We start from the raw sequence: 21,265 nt of genomic DNA on the forward strand, positions 1-21,265 counted from the left end.
AAAAATAAAAACCCCATAGAAAGGACATAAACCATTTTGTCAATTTTTCTGAGCCAGCCTAAGCTGTAGAAAGGGAAGACTTGGACGCCCTCTGACTCCTAATCCGTGAGCAGCTCCATCAGACCTGTCCAGCCTGCTCAGCTTTGGCCTCATCCTGCCAGCCCTCAGCTCTGAAGAGCCGCCACTTCCCAAAGGAAAGCACAGGAACCCCAGGTCCTCCTGCTACTTGGGGAGGGAGGCGTGCAGAGCCTGGGGCCCCCAGAGTGGAGGCCACGAACCTCAGTCACGTTCAGCACCAGCCCCCTGCCTTCGCTGGCCCTTGGCCGTACAGGAGGTGTCTGCTCATAGGCTCCTGAAAGAGTTCCGAGTTTGTCCTCCACTCCTTCCTTCTCTGGTTCATTCGAGTCTGATAAGAACAGGGAGCCTCCCGTGGCCCTGCTCCTTCTCCACTGTCTTCCTCTATTGCTTTCTGCATCACCTGGTTACGGCCCTGAGCTCAGACCCACCCATCCACCTGCCTCTGGGCCCCTCCACCCCTGTGCCCAGAAGAGCCCACGCCGTCCACCCCCTCCGGCTGCCCAGGCTGGTCCCCCTCCACCACCGTCAGCAGACAAGACGCCCAGAAGATGCTGTTCATCCTTCTCGAGTCCTCGCCATGGTGTGCACAGACGGTGCTGTGGTCCACCCGTCACCCCTGCCCCCAGGACTCTCCCCTCCAGCTCTCCCTCGGGGCTTCCCCGGGTGGCTCAGCAGGAAAGAGTCTGCCTTCCAGTGCGGGAGATGGAGGAGACACGGGTTCGATCCCTGGATTGGGAAGATCCCCTGGAGGAGGAAATGACAATCCACTCCAATCATCTTGCCTGGAAAATTCCATGGACAGAGGAGCCTGGCGGGCTATAATAGTCCATGGGCTCAAAAAGAGCCGGACACATTTGAATGACTAAGCAACAACAACAAGGGGGCCTCCCCCACCATTGCCAGGGAGACTTTGTTCCAGTGGTTTTCTTACTGAGATCCATGGAACCCTGGGGTTCCTCAGAGGCCACTAAGTGGGGTGTGCATTGGGAAGGTAAGCTGATGACCCCCACCTCCAGAGAGAAGATCCCCTTGCCCTCTTCTGTATGCTGGAGTTCAACAGAATATTCCAACCAAGAGAAGAGTGGCTGATAAGGCTTGGAGGGCAGTCAAGGTGTGGGCTCTGGGCGGTGACCCTGAGGCTGCATGTCCTAGAGCACCCCATCTCTCCCCCTCCCACCTGGCCCCACCCCTCCCTCCTAATGCACCCCTGTGCACGCACCCCCTCCTAGGGCCCAGCCTGTTGTCCCGTTGGGTGTCCAGTCCACAGCTGGCATTTGTGCAGCATTTGGAAAGGGACGTTTCTAGAAGACTGTGAAACGGTCCCGCGTCTCACCATACCCCCATGAAACCCCATCACCATGATTAAACTCAGGGAAACCAGCCATCCCCAGGATGCCATGGGCAGTTTGCACCCATGGTGGGCGTAGGTAGGGCCTTCCAGACCACCCTGGAGATGAGGATGGTGACCACGTGCGTCCTGGGACACGCAGGCATGCTCCTGTGAGGGGCTGGAGCGCGTCTGTGCTTCGTGTCTGTAATGCGAGCAGGGCACTGGAGGCTGCCATTTGTGTAGCCGCCCTGCCTGTCACCTGTGTCACTGCAGGTCATCCTTGCCAGCCTCTCAAGGTGACATGACTATCCCCTGTATGCTCAGGAGGAAGCTAGGTGTCCGAGCAGTTCCTTGTTTTATGAGAGGTCACGCAGTCCATGCCGGGACCAACATTCCCACCTGGTGGTCTCCCCGCCCCTCCGCCCCCACTCAGTGCCTGTCCTGCTGCAGGGACACAGATGTCCCCTCTCTCACAATGTCCTAGCACTGGAGCTACCCGGTAAGGAGTGGGAGGCCCTGATGGCTTCAGATGAAAAAGCAGAAGTCCTGGCTGCTCGATTTCTAGAGGCTCTGCTGGGTCAAGAAGGGCTTGCGAGGTGAATGGCCCAGGAGGAGGGCCCAGGGCCACTCCCAGTGGGTGCCCTGCTGTCACAAGACCACCAGTGGCTTCTGGCCCTCCCCAGCCAGAACCCCCACCTGCATCCCCCTTGCTTCATTCTTCACAGTCTTCCCATCCATGCTCATGCATCCTGACCAAGACTCAAGGCTGCCTCTCGGGCAGCCTCTCAAGCTTCTCAAGGATGCCTCTCGGGCTCGCATCGCCAGCCCTGTGTGGCTGGGGGCGTTTGCAGCTGCTTGGGTCTTCCCAAGAGCTGGATGAGGGCAGCCTGTGGCCATATGCACCTCCTGGTCCACGGCCGGCTGGCTCCTGTGTGCCCACTCCCTTGACCCTGGCTGCTGTGAAGATCATTTCATCAGAGAAGTGGATGCATTGTACAACTAAGCTACAAAGACACATTGTACAACAGGAGGGATACAGTCAGTATTTTATAATCACCGGAAATGGAATCTAACCTTAAAGGCTGAGAAGCAGATACTGTAGACTTTGAGTCTTTAGAAACATTTTTACAATTCAGGCTAATCTGCAAGTCGCCATTTCCTTTTAGTTGCCTTGTAAAAGCCAGTTCATGGCAAAGGCTGTCTCCCTGGAGTTGGGCAATGCACCGTCATCGGTGCTAAAGTTAAGGCTGACCAGACCCTCGGTACTGGCAGACTGCAGCTGCATATTGAGCCACTGGTCAGCAAACTACGGCCTGACATCTGTTTTGTAAATAAAGCTTTATTGGGACACAGCCGTACTTATTTATTTCTGTATTGTGTATAGCTAGCTGTTTCCATGCTTGGGACAGAGACCTTACGGCCCGCAGTCTAAAGTACTTGTCATTTTCCCCTTTTGCGGAAAACGTTTACCAGCTCCTGCTTTAAAGTGTTCTTTTGTGACGTTGAACCTGTTACTATTTTTTACAAGCTTATTTCATTGAAGTATAGTTGATTTACAGTGTCGTGTTAAATGCTGCTGGACAGCACAGTGATTCAGTTATACATATATATGTTTTTCATATTCTTTTCCATTAGGATTTATCACAGGGTGTTGAAAACAGTTCCCTGTACTTTTCAGTTTATCCATTTTCTATGTAATAGTCTGCATCTGCTAATCCCAAACTCCCCATCCCGTCCCCCCCGAACCCCTGTCCCCCTTGGCACCCCCAAGTCTGTTGAGCCTTTTACTATTGAAGAGATAAGGTACAGGTCCAATAGTATTTCATGGGCAAAACGTAGTCAAGAAACAGGTCCTCTTATCAGTGGTGTTATATAATCTGTCACCAGCCCTGGTCCCAAGCAGCTTTTCTATTGGAGATGGGCTGAATGAACGCCAGCTTTGGTAGCATGGGGCTGGGGTTGAGGGAGGTTGAGCCACACAGAGAGGGCATGCTCTACAGACATTTGATTTCCACATCCTGAGGGTTAAAACAAAAAGTTTCTGCACCAGCTGCTGTCCCAGCTGTGCCAACATCTGGCTTGAGGGGCAGGTACACGAGCATTTTATAGCTAATTAGGTGTTGACATGTGCTGTATTTCAGCGACACTTATTTTGTTAATATATAGTCGTATGACAAACAGAGGGTGGAAAACTCGATCCAGAGACTGTTTTTCTCTAGAATGCATCACTGGTCCACTTCCTGCTAAGAAGGAGGAGCTTCGGCAACTCCGGCCATGGATCCAGCTAACCTGCTGTGCCGGTCACCGGCAGGGAAGGAACCCGCCTCAATTAAGCAGCAGGAGCATCTCATCTTAGTCTAGAGCAGTTGGGTCCCTGCGCCTCCACGTATTTTGGCGGTCTGCTTGGTTTGTCAGCGTGCAGAGGTGTGCACAGCTCACCTAAACATCTCGCAAAGTCCTCACTCTAGATGTCCTCTGTAAGGTACAGTTCCTGGTCGATCAGTGCATTGTGCTGACTTTGGAGCATGGTAAGGCATTGTGGTCTTGGTAAAGAAAACTGCATTTTAAATTAAAAAAAAAAAAAAAGAAAACCAACAAGAAAGTTTTTTCTGGTATTTTTCACAGTATCAAGTCATATTTCAAAAAATCTCCGGATAACCATGGTTTTCACCTTCAGCTTTGGACAGGAACATCAGCTGTTCATAAAAGTGTGGATTACTTTGGTATAGACTCCAGGCTGCTAAGACCACTCGGTCTGAGGTGTCTGACCATGCCAGGCTGGACATCTTTTGGCATGGACATCAAGCAAGTCTCTCTCTTTCTCTCCCCTCTGCCCCAACCCAGCCCTCAAGTCTGGACGACAGAAGAGGCAGCCGTCCCCGGTCCATGGTCCGATCCTTCACCATGCCTTCCTCGTCCCGGCCTCTATCCGTGGCTTCTGTCTCCTCCCTCTCGTCCGACAGCACCCCTTCCAGGCCTGGCTCCGATGGGTGAGTCTGGCTCAGCAGTAGGGAGGGAAGAGAAGGGCTGGAGGGGTTGCGAGGAGCTCTCCAGGGTCCTGGATTTGTTTCATCACAGCTGAGAGGATTTCTGAAACTCAACACTCCCTTTGAAATGGAGATCATCCAAGACCTTTACAACCATAGTGCCACTAAGACTTGTAGGGTCTTAGGAATTTTTGAGAACAATCTCTCGCTTTGGGCTCCACTTTGGGTAACACTTCCATCAAACTATAAAGCCTCAGTGAGTGTCCAGTCCTCGTCAGCACACCCCGAAACAGTGAGGTGCATTCCTTGCCAGTGGTGGGCTGTGCTTTCATCCCCTGCTCACTTCCAAGGCGTCACACCAGGGCAGGCCTGTCACACTCAGGCAGGCTTCCCCGAAGGCCGGCAGGGCCACTTTCTTGCTGCAAGATCTTTTTTGAGACCCAGTGTTGCTTTTGAGCCCTGCTCTTAAGCCAAAGTCACTAAGAAGGGAACAAAAATGGAATAGATGAGTAAACATTTCGTTGCACTCCCACTGTGTCTTCTGCAAAGACAGCCTCGATGTTGACATTTTTGTGCATTTAGTGAGTAGCCTACATGTAAAGCTTGTTCTGATTATACAGAAAGAAAAAAATGCCACGTGCAGTTTAAACATCCAAGAACTTCTAATTGTTTTACCGTCAAGTCTGCACAATTGTGTGTTTGTCCAAGCCCATTTGGTTTACAGTCCATCATCTTATCAAACCCGCAGCCTCTTGGCCCCTGCAACCCGCAGACACAAACTCCCGGAGCACCCCAAGAGACAGCTCCAACCCCAGTGCCCTCTGTAGCCAACAGCTAGCGTGCCCAATGGAGGAGAGAAAACTCTTCCCACGTGTTTTTTTTCTTCTTCCCCTAACAGTAATTTTTGTCAGTGTCTGCTACTTATAAGGCCAAGTCTATATGGAAATCTCAATTTAGAGGTATTTAAATCAAGTGCGCTTGTCATTTAGAGCAAGATTGCTAAAGAAACTTAATTCAACTTCTCCCCAAGTAAATCCCCAGGCTACTTATGAAAAGGGTTTTATATTTCCAGGAATGTAGGGGCGAGAGCAAAGAGTGAGCTAGAGATTTTTAGATGGAAGAGTTCCGTCCTGCACATGTGACTACATGAGTGGAAACCATTGTCTCCTCCCCTGGAGCCATATGTTTAACCTTAAACTAGAAGGCATCTTTATTAGAGTCCAGATTTTCGTTCATTCACAGGGTTGTCACCCTTAGCTACCTGACTAATGTGGAAGAAGTGAGACTGCGGTCTCAGATGGCGTTGGTGATGTGCAGAATAAAGTTCATCCTGCTGGCAGTTGCCTCTCATCCTGTGAAACATTTACAGCTCAGCCTCTTCTTGGATGCTTTGTGTACTTGTCTGGATTTCATAGCACAGGTTTCGCCCCGAGCTAGAAGATGTCCATTAATCCTTTATCTCCCTACATCAATTGTCTCAAGTTCCGTAAAACCGAGAATAAAATCATAAAGGTTTTTAAAATTGTTTTTTGTAAGAGATGTAACACCTAATGGATGTTGATTTGTTGCTAATTGCATATCCAGATGTCCCGAAATGCCTTCATAATCAAAGTCAACACTGGTGTATTTCATCAATCATCTTCAAGTTTTTATTATGAAAAAGTTTCACGGGAAACATAATATCATAATGAGGCCCTGTGCCCATTGCCTGTGAGCCAGGTTCAATAGTGATCACCTCCCAGCCCATCTTTCAGTCTGTACTCCACCCTCTCCCTCCTCCATATTATACATGAAGCAAGTCTCAGACATCGTGTGACTTCATCTGTAAACATTTCAATGTGAATTTCTAAATGGTAGGAACTTAGGAAAAAACTACCTTTAGCACAGGTGAAAAATGAACAGTCATTCCATACCATCATCAGATATTGGTTTTTATTTCCAGCTGAGTCATAAATGGTTGGGTTTTTTTTTTTTTTTTTTTGAGTTTGCTTGAAACTGATCCAGATAAGACTCCCACTTTGGAGTTGGCTGCCATACCTCTTTGTGTACGTGCTGGATCGCTTCAGTCGTGTCTGACTCTTTGCAACCCTTTGGACTATAGCTTACCAGGCTCCTACGTCCATGGGATTCTCCAGGCAAGAATACTGGAGTGGGTGGCCATGCCCTCCTCCAGGGGATCTTCCCGACCCAGGGACTGAACCCGCGTCTCTCACATCTCCTGCATTGCCAGGCAGGTTTTTTTTTCCCTACCAGTGCCACCTGGGCAGCCCTGCTCTGTCTCTTTAGTTCTCTTTTAATCAATAGATTTCCTCCTTCCACTGTCTTCTTTCCATTTCTCTTCCTTGTAGTTTATTTGTTGAAAACTGCAGGCTGCTGCTGCTGCAATCCAGATTGTTTTGACTGCATCTCCGACAGGGTTATTGACTGTATCTCCGTGTCCCTCCTATTTCCTTCAGGTTGGTGGTCCCATCTAGAGACTTACACAGATTCAGGCTTGATTTCAGGGCAGAATGACTTCATAGGTTCTTCCATTCAGAAGGACATTGTGCCTGACTATCTCTCTCGCAGTGATGTTAGCAGCTATTGATAATCAATGCCTACATTCAGTACCATTCCTGTTCAAATCCCTCTGCCCATCCAGTTTTTTTCTTTTTTTTTTTTTTTTTTAACAAAACAAAGGAGATGTGATTCTTGCTCTCGGCGGTCAGCATCTTCCGTGGGTTTGAAATGTGCTTCTCTGAAAGGTCCAGCGCAGTGTGGATGTCCGTGGTACCTCTCATGTTAGGGAACCAAGCTGCTGGAATGGCCTTTTGATTAGAGCAGGGCTTAGTTCTCCGTTTCCTGCTCACAAGTAACTTTGAAAGAAACCGCAGCTAGGATGGAAATGTGCCCAGCTTTCTCTTAACAATCGTTCTCCCCTCGAGGAAACCCATTTACTCTCCGGCTGTTTCGGGAAGTCAGTCTTGGAAGGTCGCAGTGAGGACGGGGGCCTCTCATAGGCTGGCTTGGGAACCTGGCCTCTTATCCCACATTACGGGGGATGGAGTTTGCCCTCCCATGGGGCTCTGGGACTGCCTGAGGAGCTCGAAGGCAGGGAGCTTCCATGAACCCTCTCAGCTGACCATTTTGCTTCTTTTTAACCATATAGAAATGAGGTGTGGACCACACTTTAAAAACACTCTAATCAGAAATCACAGTACGTGCTGTCTCTCCTATAGGACTGCATGACTCGCTTCTTTGAATAGGTCACATCTCTTTTTAAATACCATTTTCTTTTCATTCTGTGAATGGGTCGTCCAGTCCACAGTGCTCAGAGGTGGTGGACCCTTACCAGTAGGTGGCAGAGCTGGGACCCAAATCCTCCTTCTCAAGCTCAGTTCTTGGCTGAAAATCTCAGGGCAACTCCACATCCTTAGGAGCTAGAGCTGACTTCTTTCTCACTGAGCCATCAAAGGCTTTCGAGTGGAAGCTCCCTGTGTACCAATACAGACATTTCTTTGTGTCAGCATCTGCCTATTTCTCCTGTTCACATTCATAAATATTTCAGTGTGAATCTCTAAAAAGTGAGAACTTCCTTTTGGAAATAGACCTCAAATACGTTCCTCCAGCCATAAATCAACAATAATCCCTGGATGTCATCATCCCATAATGCATTCAGGCTTTACATTTCCGTGTTGTCCTGTCAGTGTGGTTTTTTCCCCCAGTTTGTTTCTATCGTGATGCAAGACCGTCACCATGGCAATTGGTAATAAGTATCATAGGTGGCCCTTGAGCTTCCTTTCAAAATTATTTCTTTCCTTGTAAAGTTGGGCGGTCCCCAGACAGCACCTGATTCATTGTGAGTGACTTTACATGGATCCGCAGGGCAAAAAGCAACAGTTTCTCCTAGAAAGACATCATTGATTGGAAAAAACACACAACGTTTTCTTTAGGTTCGCTCTGGAACCCCTCCTGCCGAAGAAAATGCACTCCCGGTCCCAGGACAAGCTGGACAAGGATGACCCTGACAAAGAGAAGAAGGACAAGAAGAAGGAAAAAAGGAACAGCAAGCATCAAGAGATATTCGATAAAGAATTTAAACCCACCGACATTCCCCTGCAGCAATCTGAGGCTGTGATCCTTTCAGAAACGGTAATTTCACAGGGAGCTCTCCCTCACTGATTGGTAGCTGCCGCAGGGGGCCTGTCTTTGCTCCACATTCTGCCGAGGGGCCTGTCCATCAGATTTCACTGAATGGGCTGGGAATAGTCATTTGAGAATCCAGGGTCTCTCGCATCCCGCCCTTGTGTAACTGATGCTCCAGGACATCAGAGGCTCAGAGCAGACCCACGTCTCTCTGGAGGATGCTGGTCTTTCTCTCCATCCGCCCCCCCCACCCCGGTGTTGGGCGGGGTAGTGGCAGTGGGTGGGGGCACAGGGCGGGCAGCTGTCAGAGGGACCCACAGGGTTCCAGGCTCTGCAGCGAAGTGGGACTCATTCATTAGACACCCAGACATCTCAGGAGATGAACAGGGTGCTTGTGTTGTCAGGAAACAGTAATTCCAGGCCAGCTAATGCCGTTCCCCCACCCCTTCCTGACCAGAAATTGCTAAGCCGGTGTTCTGCGGGAGTGTTATAATCTGCTCAGCTAGAGTCCCAGAGCCCCTTCCCACAGGTTCTGCCAACCATACTCATTTCCGTGTTATCCTCCTCGCCTCATCTGTTCCATGCTTAAATCCCTTGGCCATCTTTCACAAGGATTTGGGGGGACTTATCTGGTGCTGGTGAGTTGACATTAAAAACCCATCCCAGGGACTCTCATTCATTCCAGAGACCAGGGTGTGTGGCAACAGGGAAGTGGCACGCTCTCCTCCCAGGCCTGGGCTGGGGCGGGGGCTGGGAGGGGTGCCAGCTGATACTCCCAGCAGTGTGTTGCAGTGTTTGGAGTCTGGGGGCAAACTGAGGGCGGCTTCTGGGGTGAACTTTATTCAGAACATGCTATTTGTGGACTGGAGACAAAGCAAAGAGGAGGCTCTCACAGGCCATCAACTTCAAAGGTTAAGTTGGGCCTGGAGCTACCACCTCCTTGCAGTGGAAGGCCGTTTGCCTCTACAGTGCCCAAGAATGTGCCTGCCCTGGGCGGAAGCCCCCGACCCCTGACCAGCCCTGGCGGTTACTGAATGGTTGCTTATCAAAGGGCTCAGGTGGGACCCCTGTTTAATAAGACACACTTCACTGCTTGCTTATATCTTCAACACCGGAAGGCATGTTTCATCCAGACCCTTAGTCATGGAGACCAGCAGTCACGTGCTGCTTGGATGTCTAGAGGAGAAGGGAGACCCCAGACCACACGTGGTCTTCCTGCAGGCGAATGCTCTTGTGAGGCCTTTGGACAGAGCTCTGACTGCATCTGGGCTGCAGTGTTTCATGGCAGAAGTTGGCGGCCCAGGGTGCGGGGCTTAGATGTGACCTCCCGCGGTGTGATCCAGAGGTTTCTCATGACGCCCCTTCCCCCCACCTCCCGGTGGGCTCTGTCCACTCTTCTGGAAAGCTGAGTGGCCAGCGACACTGCTGGGGCTGCCCAGCACCCGCTTCCTTCTCCCGAGTGTCCAGACGCCCTACCTGGACAGGCAAACTAACAGCAACACTTTCTGAGCATTTGCTCAGTGCAGACCTTGTGGAAGTCTGTCGTACGTTTCTCTTTAAGCTCTACTTTGAGATGGTAAAGCGGAAGGCCTCACAGGATTTGAGACAAGTGGCAGAGTTGATCCAAATTGAGTTCCGTGATAAGATAAAGGATGTGCCAGCTTCGGCCATCGTCACAGTATAACTTCTGTCCCTCCCCACTGTGGTCCTGCTTTCCTGCAGACAGGCTGAGTTCAGCCCAAAGCGCCACCCCCACCCCCCAAACCCCAGCGGGCCCGAGTACTCTCCGAAAACGCACCAGAACCCACCGAGGTCAGAGCACAGAACCTTGGCCCCTGCTCTCAGCCTCTGAGGAGTCTCAGAATAGCCGCAGCTGCAATGCTAGGGGCCAGGCACCCTGGCTTCTTGCCAGAGGCAGGCTGGCTGCTCTTGGTCCAGCCGAAGTCCCAGTCTGTCCTCTGGGTGACAGGTGCTGGCAAGGTCTATGGGTCCAGCTGGGCACTTGGAGTTTCCTATTCAAGCCTCCATGTGCCCATGACCGGCCAGGTGCTACAGGACAGAGCGGGTTGGCAGGGGGTGGAGGTCTCAGGGAGCGAAGATGACTGAGTGGTGGCAGCAGCCCCGGCCCCAGGGTGGTACCCTGGGCCCCTGGGGTTGCTGCACTCTTGGCACCCACCTGCCACCTCTCCACACTTCTGCAGAGGTTTTTCTCTACTTCCTCTTTGGGGCTGAGTTCCGCTTCCTACCTGAATTCGCATCATCAGCAATGTCATGACCTCCGGCTGAGCCTCTCAGGACCTGGAGCAGGGGAGGGGCCCTCCACGTGCCATTTGCATCTCACCAGTAAACCATCCCCTGCCCCTTGAACTGTCAGGATGTCCCCTGATGGGAAGGGAAGGGTGGGAAGAACACCCTGAATCCATCTTCAGTCCCCACACACATGCACCCAAGGGGAGCCCCAAGCTCAGCCAGGCTGTCCCAGGCCTTCCACAGCAGGTGGGCTGTTTACTGCAAATGAGTGGTGGTGCCTGGACTCCAGGATCTGCTTTGTTGGCGTAGGACAGTTCCAGAAGCCAGCCTGTTGGCCAGTGTCCCCTCAACCACCCCGCTTACAAAAGGACTGAAGCCTTCCTTGCTTCCTTCCAACCTCCAGGGAGGCCCTGTCTTTGCAGACCTCCCAGTGGAACACGCTGCCGCCCACCCACTCTGCAGCTGGCCCTCACCAGCAGGCCCATCCACGCCCTGCCCCTACCCTGGGGAATCAAGCCCCAGTGCCAAGCCCAAAGCCCTGCCCATCCTGGGGCCAAAATCTTGATTCTTCTTTCTCAGCTGGGTTAATAACTGTCCTCGTTACTCCTACCTGAGAGGATTTTGGACTGCTCATGTTCCCCTAGACCTGACAATCTGAGACCAAGTTGTAAGACGTAGGGAAATAAAAGTTCCCAATGTTGCAGACACGGGAACAGGCTTAGCTGCTTAGAGTCAGGTGCGTCTGGAAGTCAGAGGTGGGGGAGACAAGTGCAATGAGCAATGGAAAGGACTCCTGTCGGTCGTAGCATCGCGTGAGAGGAGGAAGAGAAGGCGAGTGAAGGAAGTCCTTTAGCAAGTTTCCAGACTTTCACACACCTGCCAAGAAAGACCAAGAAATTAGTCCCCTGGGGCGTTCTGGTCACTGCGCAGGTCATTGAGTCCCCTCCCCACCCGGTGGGGCACTCCCTCACACCAAGTGTCCGCGTCACATTCCTGTTCAGGAGACGCGGATGTGACATCCCCCCCGACTGTGTAAGGAGACTGGGTGAGGCCGGGGTTAGTTTGCCGGGACCGCAAGAATGGCATCCCACAGGCTGGGTGGCTTCAGCAGAGGCCGATGGTCTCACAGTCTGGAGGCTGGACATCCAAGGCCAAGGTGCCAGCAGGGCTGGCTTCCTCTGAGGCTGCGGGGGCTCTGCTCCAGCCCCTTGCCCAGCATTCTCTTCTCCCCGCATCTCTGCCTTCATCTTCACACAGTGCCGTCCCGTGCGCTTGTGTCTGGGTCTGAATCTCCCCACTTTATAAGGATACCAGTCACACTAGATCAGGGTCTGCTGTAACAGCATCACCCGACCTTGACCGTCGGCAAGACCGTGTCTCCAGATGTGGTCATCTGCACCGGCGCTGCAGGTCAGGACTTCCGCAGAGGAAGTGTTGAAGTGGCATTAAGTCAGCCCAGTGTCTGCTCAGTGCTCAGCGGCTCAGTCGTATCCGACTCTTCCTGACCTCATGGACTGTAGCCCACCAGGCTCCTCTGTCCATGGCATTCTCCGGCCGAGAATATTGCAGAGGGTTGCCACGCCTTTCACCCGGGGATCTTCCAGACCCAGCGATCGAACCCGCATCTCCTGCGCTGGCAGGTGGTTCTTTCCCACTGAGCCACCTAGGACGGACCCTAACTATGCTCTCTCTGTCCCTCCCACGTAGATCAGCCCCCTGCGGCCCCAGAGACCGAAGAGCCAGGTGATCAACGCCATGGGTGGCGAGCGGCGCTTCTCGGTGTCCCCGTCCTCCCCGTCCTCCCAGTCCACGCCGCCCCCAGTCATGCCGAGAGCCAAGCTCAGCTTCAGCCTGCAGTCCAGTAAGTGAGACGCCATCCCGTGTGAGCTCCTGGCGTTGCGCCGTGGCCTCCCCCCTCTGTTGAAGGCTCTCACTTTAGACCTGCTTCCTTTCAGTCCAGCAGCCGGAGAGAGAGTTGGCGAGCCCCTGACTCAGAAGTGTCCCCCGGGACTGGAGTGGGTCAGGCCACAGCCGAGTCCCGGGTTCCTGTGCTCCCTGGGTGGACGGTGCAGGACCCAGCCAGCACTCCGGACCTCCTAGGTGCTGGGGGTGACTCGAGAGCACGTGGGGCACCCCCCATTTTGTGTCATGAGATGACGCAGCCCACAGGGTGGGGAAGGGGCCTGTTTGTGTGCAGGAGGAGTGGGAAGGAAGGAGCCCTTCCAGGCCATGCTGAGGGGCTAAGGGTAGAACTTTCCTTCCAGTTCTGCCCGATTTCTAGGGCTGCTCAGCATAATTCCTACAGACTTGGTGGCCCCAAATATCAGAAAGTTATTCTCCCATAGTCTGGAGGCCAGGAGTCTGAAATCCAGGTCTCTCCAGTTCTGCTTCCATCTAGTGCGGGGGTCCCCAACCTCCAGGATCTAATGCCTGCTGACCTGAGGGGGAACCGATGTAGTAATGATAGAAATAAAGTGCACAGTAAGTGTGACGCCCTTGAATCATCCCCAGACCATCCCCAGCCCCACCCCCAGGTCCATGGAAAACAACTGTCTTCCACAGAAAGGGTGGGGACTGGTGGTCTGGGGGCTCCCACAGACCTCGGAGTTCCTCGGCTTGTATGCTCACTCCTCCAGTCCCCTCACCCCTCTCTTCCAGGCTCTGTGTTTCTCCTCTTCTTATGGGAGACTGCAGATGGGGTTCAGGGCTCCCCATAAATCCAGGATGATCTCATCTCCAGATCCTTCTACAAAGACGATCTTTTCAAAGAAGGTCTAAGGTTCTGAGTGCGTGCTTAGTCACTCAGTCGTGTCTGACTCGTTGCGACCCCATGAATGGCAGCCCACCAGGCTCCTCTGTCCGTGGGATTTTCTGAGCAAGAACACTGGAGTGGGTTGCCCTTTCCTTCTCCAGGGGGTCTTTCCGACCCAGGGATCGAACCTGCAGTCCCCTGTGTCTCCTGCATCGCAGGCGGGTTCTTTACTGCCGACCCACCTGGAAAGCCCTCTGAGGTTCCGAGTGGATGTGAATTGTGGAGGGATGCAAGTGGTACCCTAGTTTTCACCCCTGAAGTCAGGCCAGCCAGAGAGGTGACGTCCTGGCAGGAAGGAGGTCTCAGGGACTGAGGATGGCAGCAGACGAGAGAGCCAGGAGGACCCACTGTCCTCCCCGTGGCTGGAGACAGGGCGGGGAGCCTGGTCCTGGGCAGTGGTTTGTGCCGGCCGCCAACAATCGTCCTCAGCTCCTGGTTTCTTCTTGCTGCAAGGGGAGCAGCGGCCATTCCCGAGACAGTCTGTCTGGTCGGGAGTCAGGGCTGCCCTGGGGATGAGCCTCAGGGAGCCAGGCCTTGCTGGGTGCTGGAAGGGAGACCGTCTCCAGGCGGATGTCCCAGCTTCACTTCGTACATCCTTATGCTGTAACCAGAGATCAGAAATATTTTATTGATTTTTTTTATAAATAGTTAATAAATAGGCACATTGCCGCTGCAGTGGAGGACACTTTGGTGGTCCCTTAAAATTAAACCTAGAGTCACCATAACCCCCAGCAAGCCCGCCCCTAGACATTCACCCTGGAGACCTGGACGCACAGGCTCAAACAGATACTTGAGTGCGATTTGTACCCCTAAAAATGATTAAAGTGGCAAATTTTAAATAAAGGCCAGAGTAAAAGCAACCAGCCAGCCAGTTAGGAGAGCGACTATTCCATCAGAGGCCACCTTCTCGCGCCTCGATTCAACTGCAAGGCCTCCTTATCAGCTGACACCCCTCGTCCTCGGGAGCACGCTCTTAATGAACGACTTTCCATCAGATGCATCATTGGGTAGGACACCCAACAACAAAAATGCCCACTTCTCTCTCTAACATAAAAGGCAGATGATTTCTTAGAGTCTCAACAAAGGCTGAGAAAATAGATTGTCCTAATGATCACTCCTCCTTTGAAAACGACTCCTTTTCAGTTTACTTTAAAAAAATCAGTACTGCTTCCCTTTGGCTTATTTAAAGCAGCAGTCACAGCGGCAGCTGCTACTAATACCTGCCTTTCGTAGGATCGTGGCTTTTCCTGTTGTGAGAGTTTTGACAGGCAGGTGGGCTGGTGGTGAGCTGTGTTGTTGGACTCAGCTGAGTGCGGCTCCCTGTAGGAGGCTGAGGCAGCGACCTGGCGGACTCTGAACACTCCAGGCGGAGATGGTCCCTGTGACCCCTGAGCTGTATAGACGCCCCCAGGCGTGGCAGTCGAGGAGGGACCAGAGGGGTCCCAGGTGGACGTGGCTGTTTTTCCAGCGATCTGATCCACCCTTTAAGCTCGGGGCTCAGCATCCCGTGATTCTCCTTGTGAAACATTCCCTTGCAGGGGACACAGCCCTGGCCTTCTCTGCCCCCTCCCGATCTCTTTGCTGCCCACTGATGGGCATTTCAGGGGGGTAAAGGATTCCCACCACCCTGCCAGTCCTGAGAGGGCACGAAGCAGTCGTGTGGGGACACACATCACTCCCAGTGGGGACGGGGGTGTGGTTCTCATCCTCCCCCTTTTCCAGGTTTGGAGCTGAACGGCATGGCTGTGGCTGGGTTGGACGTGGCTGAAGTTCCGCCCCCTCTGCCTCTCAAAGGCACCAGCACGGACTATGGGACCTTGACCGAGAACCTGGACTTGACGGGCTCGCCAACGCCCCCGCCCCCTCCGCCTCATCAGAGGGTAAGTCAGGGCTCAGGAACGTGGGTCCATCCTCTCTTTCCCTCCACAAGACAGGAATTCTTCCTTCTTTCCTTCCTGACGTTGGCGTGTTTACTTTGGGCAAGCCCAGGCTTGATTTCCAGGAAAGAGTGGCAGTGGTTAGAACGTGGCTGTGTGTGGCCCAGGGTCCTCTGTCATGCCCACGGGAATGTGTGCTCCCAGGGGGTCCTGTGTCATCCCCACAGGAACATACACTCCCAGGGGGAACATGCAGAGGGGGCAGAATTCCAGCCAGCGGGTCCACAGGCCACTCTCGTGACCTTGGAGGTCATTGCCTTGAGGTGCAGTTCTTATGAAAGTTTGGTTTTGAAAAGTAGCTTTTTGTATGAAGACATTTTTCATTTGAAGAAGCTGGCTGATGCCACACACGGGGGACATGTCGTACTCCTGGACACTGCCCTTGCCCTGAAGAAGCCCTGGCCCCAGCTTGGTTCCAGGCAGCCTCGCTCTCCCACTGGCCGTGTGTGTGTGGGGACAGGTGCTCACCACACAAAGAAACTGTAGCCGAGCGCGGGATTTAGCTCCAGCTGGAGCACACCCCAGCTCCTCGAGGCTGCCCGTTCCTAGCCCCGCCTCTAGCCCTGGGACCTGTCCCCACCCCACTTAGACTCGGGATGCTAGCTGTCACCAGCATGATCAGCCAGCTTGGGCCCTCCTAAACATCAGTCCTGAGGCTAGTCCCCCCATGGCATCTGTCATTGATTTGGTCTGATGTGTGCTCACTGCTCGGGCCCCTGGGCCTGCCTACTGATGCAAATATCCTGGGAAGCCAGCACAGCTGTTAGTGGAAGGGCAAACACACTCCAGCTTCGGCGCCATGTGTAAAGGCGCTGTGAATGCCGCGATGTTAATCACCCGAGTCTCCTTGCTCTTGGTCTCCTATCTGACTCACCTGCAGCATGAGTGCGCCTTCAGGATGCAGGCCTGTGAGCCAGGGGGTCATCACCCGGTTTACGGGGCTGCCTCCCCGGCAGGCCCTGCGAGCTGCTGCAGGACCACGATCATTCACCCGCTCTGGGGGCTGGTCCACAGCCTCCTGTCACTCTCACCCTCAGGCTTGGACTCAGCTGTCTAGCTGTTGCCAGTTTAACTCGTCCTTTCTTTAAAGATGGCTCACACTCGCCCTCTCCGTCTACTTACACAGGTAAACAAGCAACCGTCTCATCAAACCTGGAAATCGGCGTTTCTTCTGACCATTCTTTTTCTCTTTGTCATTTTTTTTAATAGTCATTTATTTATTTGGCTGTGCCGGTTCTTAGTTACAACACACAGGATCTTTAGCTGTGGTGTGTGAACTCTTAGTTGCAGGATGTGGGGTCTAGTTGCTAGACCATGGATAGAACCCAGGCCCCTTGCATGGAGAGCAAGAAGTCTTAGCCACTGGGCACCCTCTTTTGACCCTCTTTTGACCATTCTTACCATGTCTGGGTTGGAAAGATCCCCTGGAGAAGGAGATGGCAGCCCACTGCAGTGTTCTTGCCTGGGAAATACCCTGGACAGAGGAGCCTGGTGACCTACAGTCCAGGGGGTCGTAAAGAGTCAGACAGGACTTAATAACTGAGCACTACAAAGCTATTCTTTTTCCTCTTGTTACGATGTCTAAAAATCGTTATATCAGTTCTGTTTTCCACCTTGACTCTCTTCTCTCTGTTAAGCCCTGGGTCACTTTAGTATTTATTTGTCTGCGAATTAGGAGGAACTTGGGTGATGAGTTAGACGCTGCTTTGTCACCGTCCTGCCCTTGAAACTTCTTTTCTCACGTTGAGCTGAACGTGCGCCTGCCCTGAGGCTGCTGACAGCGCGCTCTCACCCGCACAGGACAATGCTCTGCGAGCCCCTCTGCTTTGCTCTGCCTGTGGCTCGTGCCCGCTTATCCTGGCCTGTGTGTTTCTTCCTCTGCTCACTCATTCATGCGTTCATTTGTTCACTCACTCATTCTTTTACCTGGGTGGTCAGCACGTGGCCTCTCACGCATGTGACATGCCCGCCAAGAGCAGGGCACGAGCTGCCCTCGGTCATTCACGCCCTGGCAGGTCCATTCAGTGTCTCCTCTCACCGTTACAGTCGTAAATTCATGCTTATGACTGAAAGGCAAACTGGGCTATATCCAGCCAGCCACCTGTTTCTGTAAAAAAAAAATTTTTTTTTTATTGGAGTATAGTTACTTTATAATGTTGTGTTCAGTTCAGTCGCTCAGTCATGTCTGACTCTTTACGACCCCATGAACTGCAACACTCCAGGCCTCCCTGTCCATCACCAACTCCCGGAGTTTACCCAAACCCATGTCCATTGAGTCAGTGATGCCATCCAACCATTTCCTCCTCTATCATCCCCTTCTCCTCCTGCCCTCAATCTTTCCCAGCATCAGTGTCTTTTCAAATGAGTCAGCTCTTCGCATCAGGTGGCCAAAGTATTGGAGTTTCAGCTTCAGCATCAGTCCTTCCAATGAACACTCAGGACTGATCTCCTTTAGGATGGACTGGCTGGATCTCCTTGCAGTCCAAGGGACTCTCACGTTGTGTTAGTTTATATTATATAGCAAAGTGAATCAGCTATACAGGTACATATATCCTCTCTTTGTTGGATTTCCCTCCCATTCAGGTCATCACAGAGCCCCCTTTGCTGTTCATTAGGGTCTCGGTGTTGCTGTTCAGCCACTAAGCTGTGTCTGATTCTTTGCAGCCCCGTGGACTGCAGCGTGCCAGGCTTTCCTGTCTTCCTCATTAGGGATCTGTTTTATATGCAGGCACATCTGTGTGTCACCCCTAGTCCTCCAATCCATCCCACCCCCTCTGCCCTTCCTGGGGTCCATACACTGTTTCTCTGCATCTGTGTCTCTGGTTCTGCTTTGCAAACGTTCATCTGTAGCGTTGGAAGACAGCTGCAGCCACTTCTTGATGAACGGTGCCTCCTCCATGAAGAGTTTAAATATCCCCTCAACCTTGCTCACGGAGAAGGCAATGGCGACCCACTCCAGTACTCTTGCGTGGAAAATCCCAGAGACGGAGGAGCCTGGTAGGCTTCAGTCCATGGGGTCACTAAGAGTCGGACATGACTGAGCAGCTTCACTTTCACTTTTCACTTTCATGCATTGGAGAAAAAATGGCAACCCACTCCAGTGTTCTTGCCTAGAGAATCCCAGGGATGGGGGAGCCTGGTGGGCTGCCGTCTATGGGGTCGCACAGAGTCGGACACGACTGAAGCAACTTAGCAGCAGCAGCAGCAGCCTTGCTCATCCCCATTCTTTACCAATGCAGAAGAGACTGTGGGCGAGAGACTGTTTTGTCAACAGGTCGGGGGATGGTGGCCGCAGGGGCCCGTGTGGCCTGGCCGACCCTCTCTCGTGTGGCCTTTCCACTTCCAAGAGTATGGCAGGCCTCTGGCCCAGCCCCGGAGAGCACCTCCGAGGACTTGTTTGTCCCTGAGCATCTTCAAGGGACATGAGGAAGGGCCTGTGGGTCCTCTTCCCAGGGGGGCTCAGCTGTGACGTGGCCAGGCTGCCTGGGTGGCCCTCGGTCCTGCATTGTCCCCCTTCCCTTGTTCTTGACCATTTCAACTGCCCAGGTCTGAAACCAGTCCATTTCCAGGTGCCCCTTGATCAAGAGCACATGGATTTAGAACCACCCTAGATGGCTCAGTGGTAAAGAATCCGCCTGCAGTTCAGGGCCTGGGTTCTGTCCATGGTCTTAGCAACTAGATCCCACATCCTCCCACTAAGAGTTCAGATGCCACAGCTGAGGATCTGGCAGGAGGTGCTAGAGACACGGGTTTGATCCCTGGCTCAGGAAGACCCCCTGGAGGAGGAAATGGCAACCCACTCCAGTGTTCTTGCCGGGGAAATCCCATGGACAGGGGAGCCTGGCGGGCTACAGTCCATGGGGTTGCAAAGAGTCAGACACAACAGAACATGCAAGCATCGCGATTAAAACCACCACCCAAAGGGCAGTGGCTACACTTCTCAGAGGCTGTTCAGATGTCTGACGTATGTGCTTTGTGAAAAGTGGTTCATCAGAGACCCTGGAAAGGCCTGTGGCCACCAGCAGCCCGGTCCTGAGAGGTGACCTGCCAGCCCCATGTCGCGGGGAGAGGACGTTCCCACCCAGGGCTGCAGGTCAATCTTCCCTGGCCCACCCCCCCCTCCCCACCCCCCTACCAGGTCAGAACCTCCCGGAGACCATGTCTCTCCTGCCAGAGCATCAGCAGTGAGCCGTCCCCTCATTTTCTATCTTCCAGCATCTGCCTCCTCCTCTGCCCAGCAAGACCCCGCCACCACCCCCTCCCAAGACGACGCGCAAGCAGAACTCGGTGGACTCGGGGATCGTGCAGTGAAGCCGCGGCACCCCCCGAAGGGCGAGCTGGCATCCTTCGCGTCCCTCGCATCTCCTCCCACCTCCTCCCATGTCCGGCGTTTACCTCATGGGGCCTGTGATGTCTGACCTTTAGTGCAATTGTTTTTCCCTAACAGGATTTCGTCTCCAGCCACAGGGTGAGCGGGCTTTAGCATCAGGGAGTAAGGAGGCGGGTACCGGCCCGGGACACGCGGCTGTGTTTATCAGCGTCCGAGTGTGTCCATCTTGAAAGAGCCTGAGTCTTGCCCCAAAGCCCTTACTGTTTGCGCCAGATGACACATTAGCAGAGAGCCCAGCCGACCTGAGCGGAGCAGGAAGGAGAGGTTAGAGCTGTGCGCTGACAGTGGACGACCCTCACTCCCCGCCAGACCCCAGGTGCCTCTCCCGGGACGCCTCACGGAGCGCTCCTGCCTGCACCTGCTGGTGTGACTTGCTGTGGGCTGAGGGCTCCTTCAGTCTCCGTCAGGCAACTGTGGTCAGCCCTTTCCGGGAAGTTCCTGGTTTCCCTCGGCATAATTTAAAATAGGATACTTCTCTGCTACTGAACACTTACTAATTTATGGAGTGGAGACACCATTAAAAATACTGGATCAGGTGGAAAAAATAAGTATGAGTGTAGGAAGATCGTTTTCTCTCTTTTTAAAGAAAGGATATGTAGACCACAGGCGATGGTTTTAATTGGGGGAACTCTTCTTGTGCTCATTCTGTACAGAAGTTTGTGTATATGAGGGTCTTTAGAACTTGTTTTAATTTTTGTGGTCCTTCTGTTTATTGTCCTAGGCACCCGCAAATGATTCTCAATATGTGTTCTTAACTTGTAACTGAGGGAAGTGTAAAAAAGAAACACAAATTAAATTTTCTGATTTTTTTTTTTCTCCAAAGCGCAAGCCCTAAAAATGTTCCTGGACAATGATTCAAAAAAAACTAACTAACTTTGTATGACCTAATATTTTATTCCATCATCTATATTTTTTTATTGATTATAATCATGGTATTCTTCTAGTAGGCTCAAGAGTTAATCATTGACAACAAAAAATAAACTGTCGTTTAAAAAGTCTCAGTGTCCGACATATTATGTTATTATCCCCTGATGTAGAATATAAAAGCCACTGCTTATATTCTGCTGCTGACTTAAAAAAAGAAAATGCACCTCGTGAGAGTTAGAGTTGCAAGTTAAGTTTTATCTGGGGCAAAGTGAGAACTATAGCCCAGGAGACAGCACTTCAGAGACTGCTCCAAAGAGACGGCGGGGGGACGTCAATGGAGTGCGTGCAGTCAAGCACGTATTTTTTGCAGGAGGCTTCTGCTAGTCACGAGGAGCAGTGATCCCCATGAAGGATTTTAGTGCTTTTCTAGATGAGGAGGTACAAGAATTGGGCTCATAAAATCGGCTCCTGAAAAACTATCTGAAGACC

The 21,265-nt window shown here is 52.5% G+C and overlaps 1 protein-coding gene across 2 annotated transcripts in view; it reads left to right on the forward strand.

Annotated features, from left to right (window-relative positions):
• Positions 1-20,907, forward strand: part of DOCK1 (dedicator of cytokinesis 1) — a 569,019-nt gene extending 548,112 nt beyond the window's left edge. For both annotated transcript variants that reach the window (XM_015103500.3, XM_042238527.1), the window contains exons 48-52: positions 4,253-4,398; positions 8,328-8,526; positions 12,478-12,631; positions 15,305-15,462; positions 19,735-20,907. In XM_015103500.3, coding sequence (XP_014958986.2) covers positions 4,253-4,398; positions 8,328-8,526; positions 12,478-12,631; positions 15,305-15,462; positions 19,735-19,830 — 753 coding nt within the window. In that variant the 3' untranslated portion in view covers positions 19,831-20,907. The remainder of the gene's footprint in view (positions 1-4,252; positions 4,399-8,327; positions 8,527-12,477; positions 12,632-15,304; positions 15,463-19,734) is intronic.
• Positions 20,908-21,265: the final 358 nt, after the last annotated feature.

Source organism: Ovis aries, chromosome 22, assembly GCF_016772045.2.
Source record: "Ovis aries strain OAR_USU_Benz2616 breed Rambouillet chromosome 22, ARS-UI_Ramb_v3.0, whole genome shotgun sequence".
In the NCBI taxonomy this organism is placed as follows: Eukaryota; Metazoa; Chordata; class Mammalia; order Artiodactyla; family Bovidae; genus Ovis; species Ovis aries.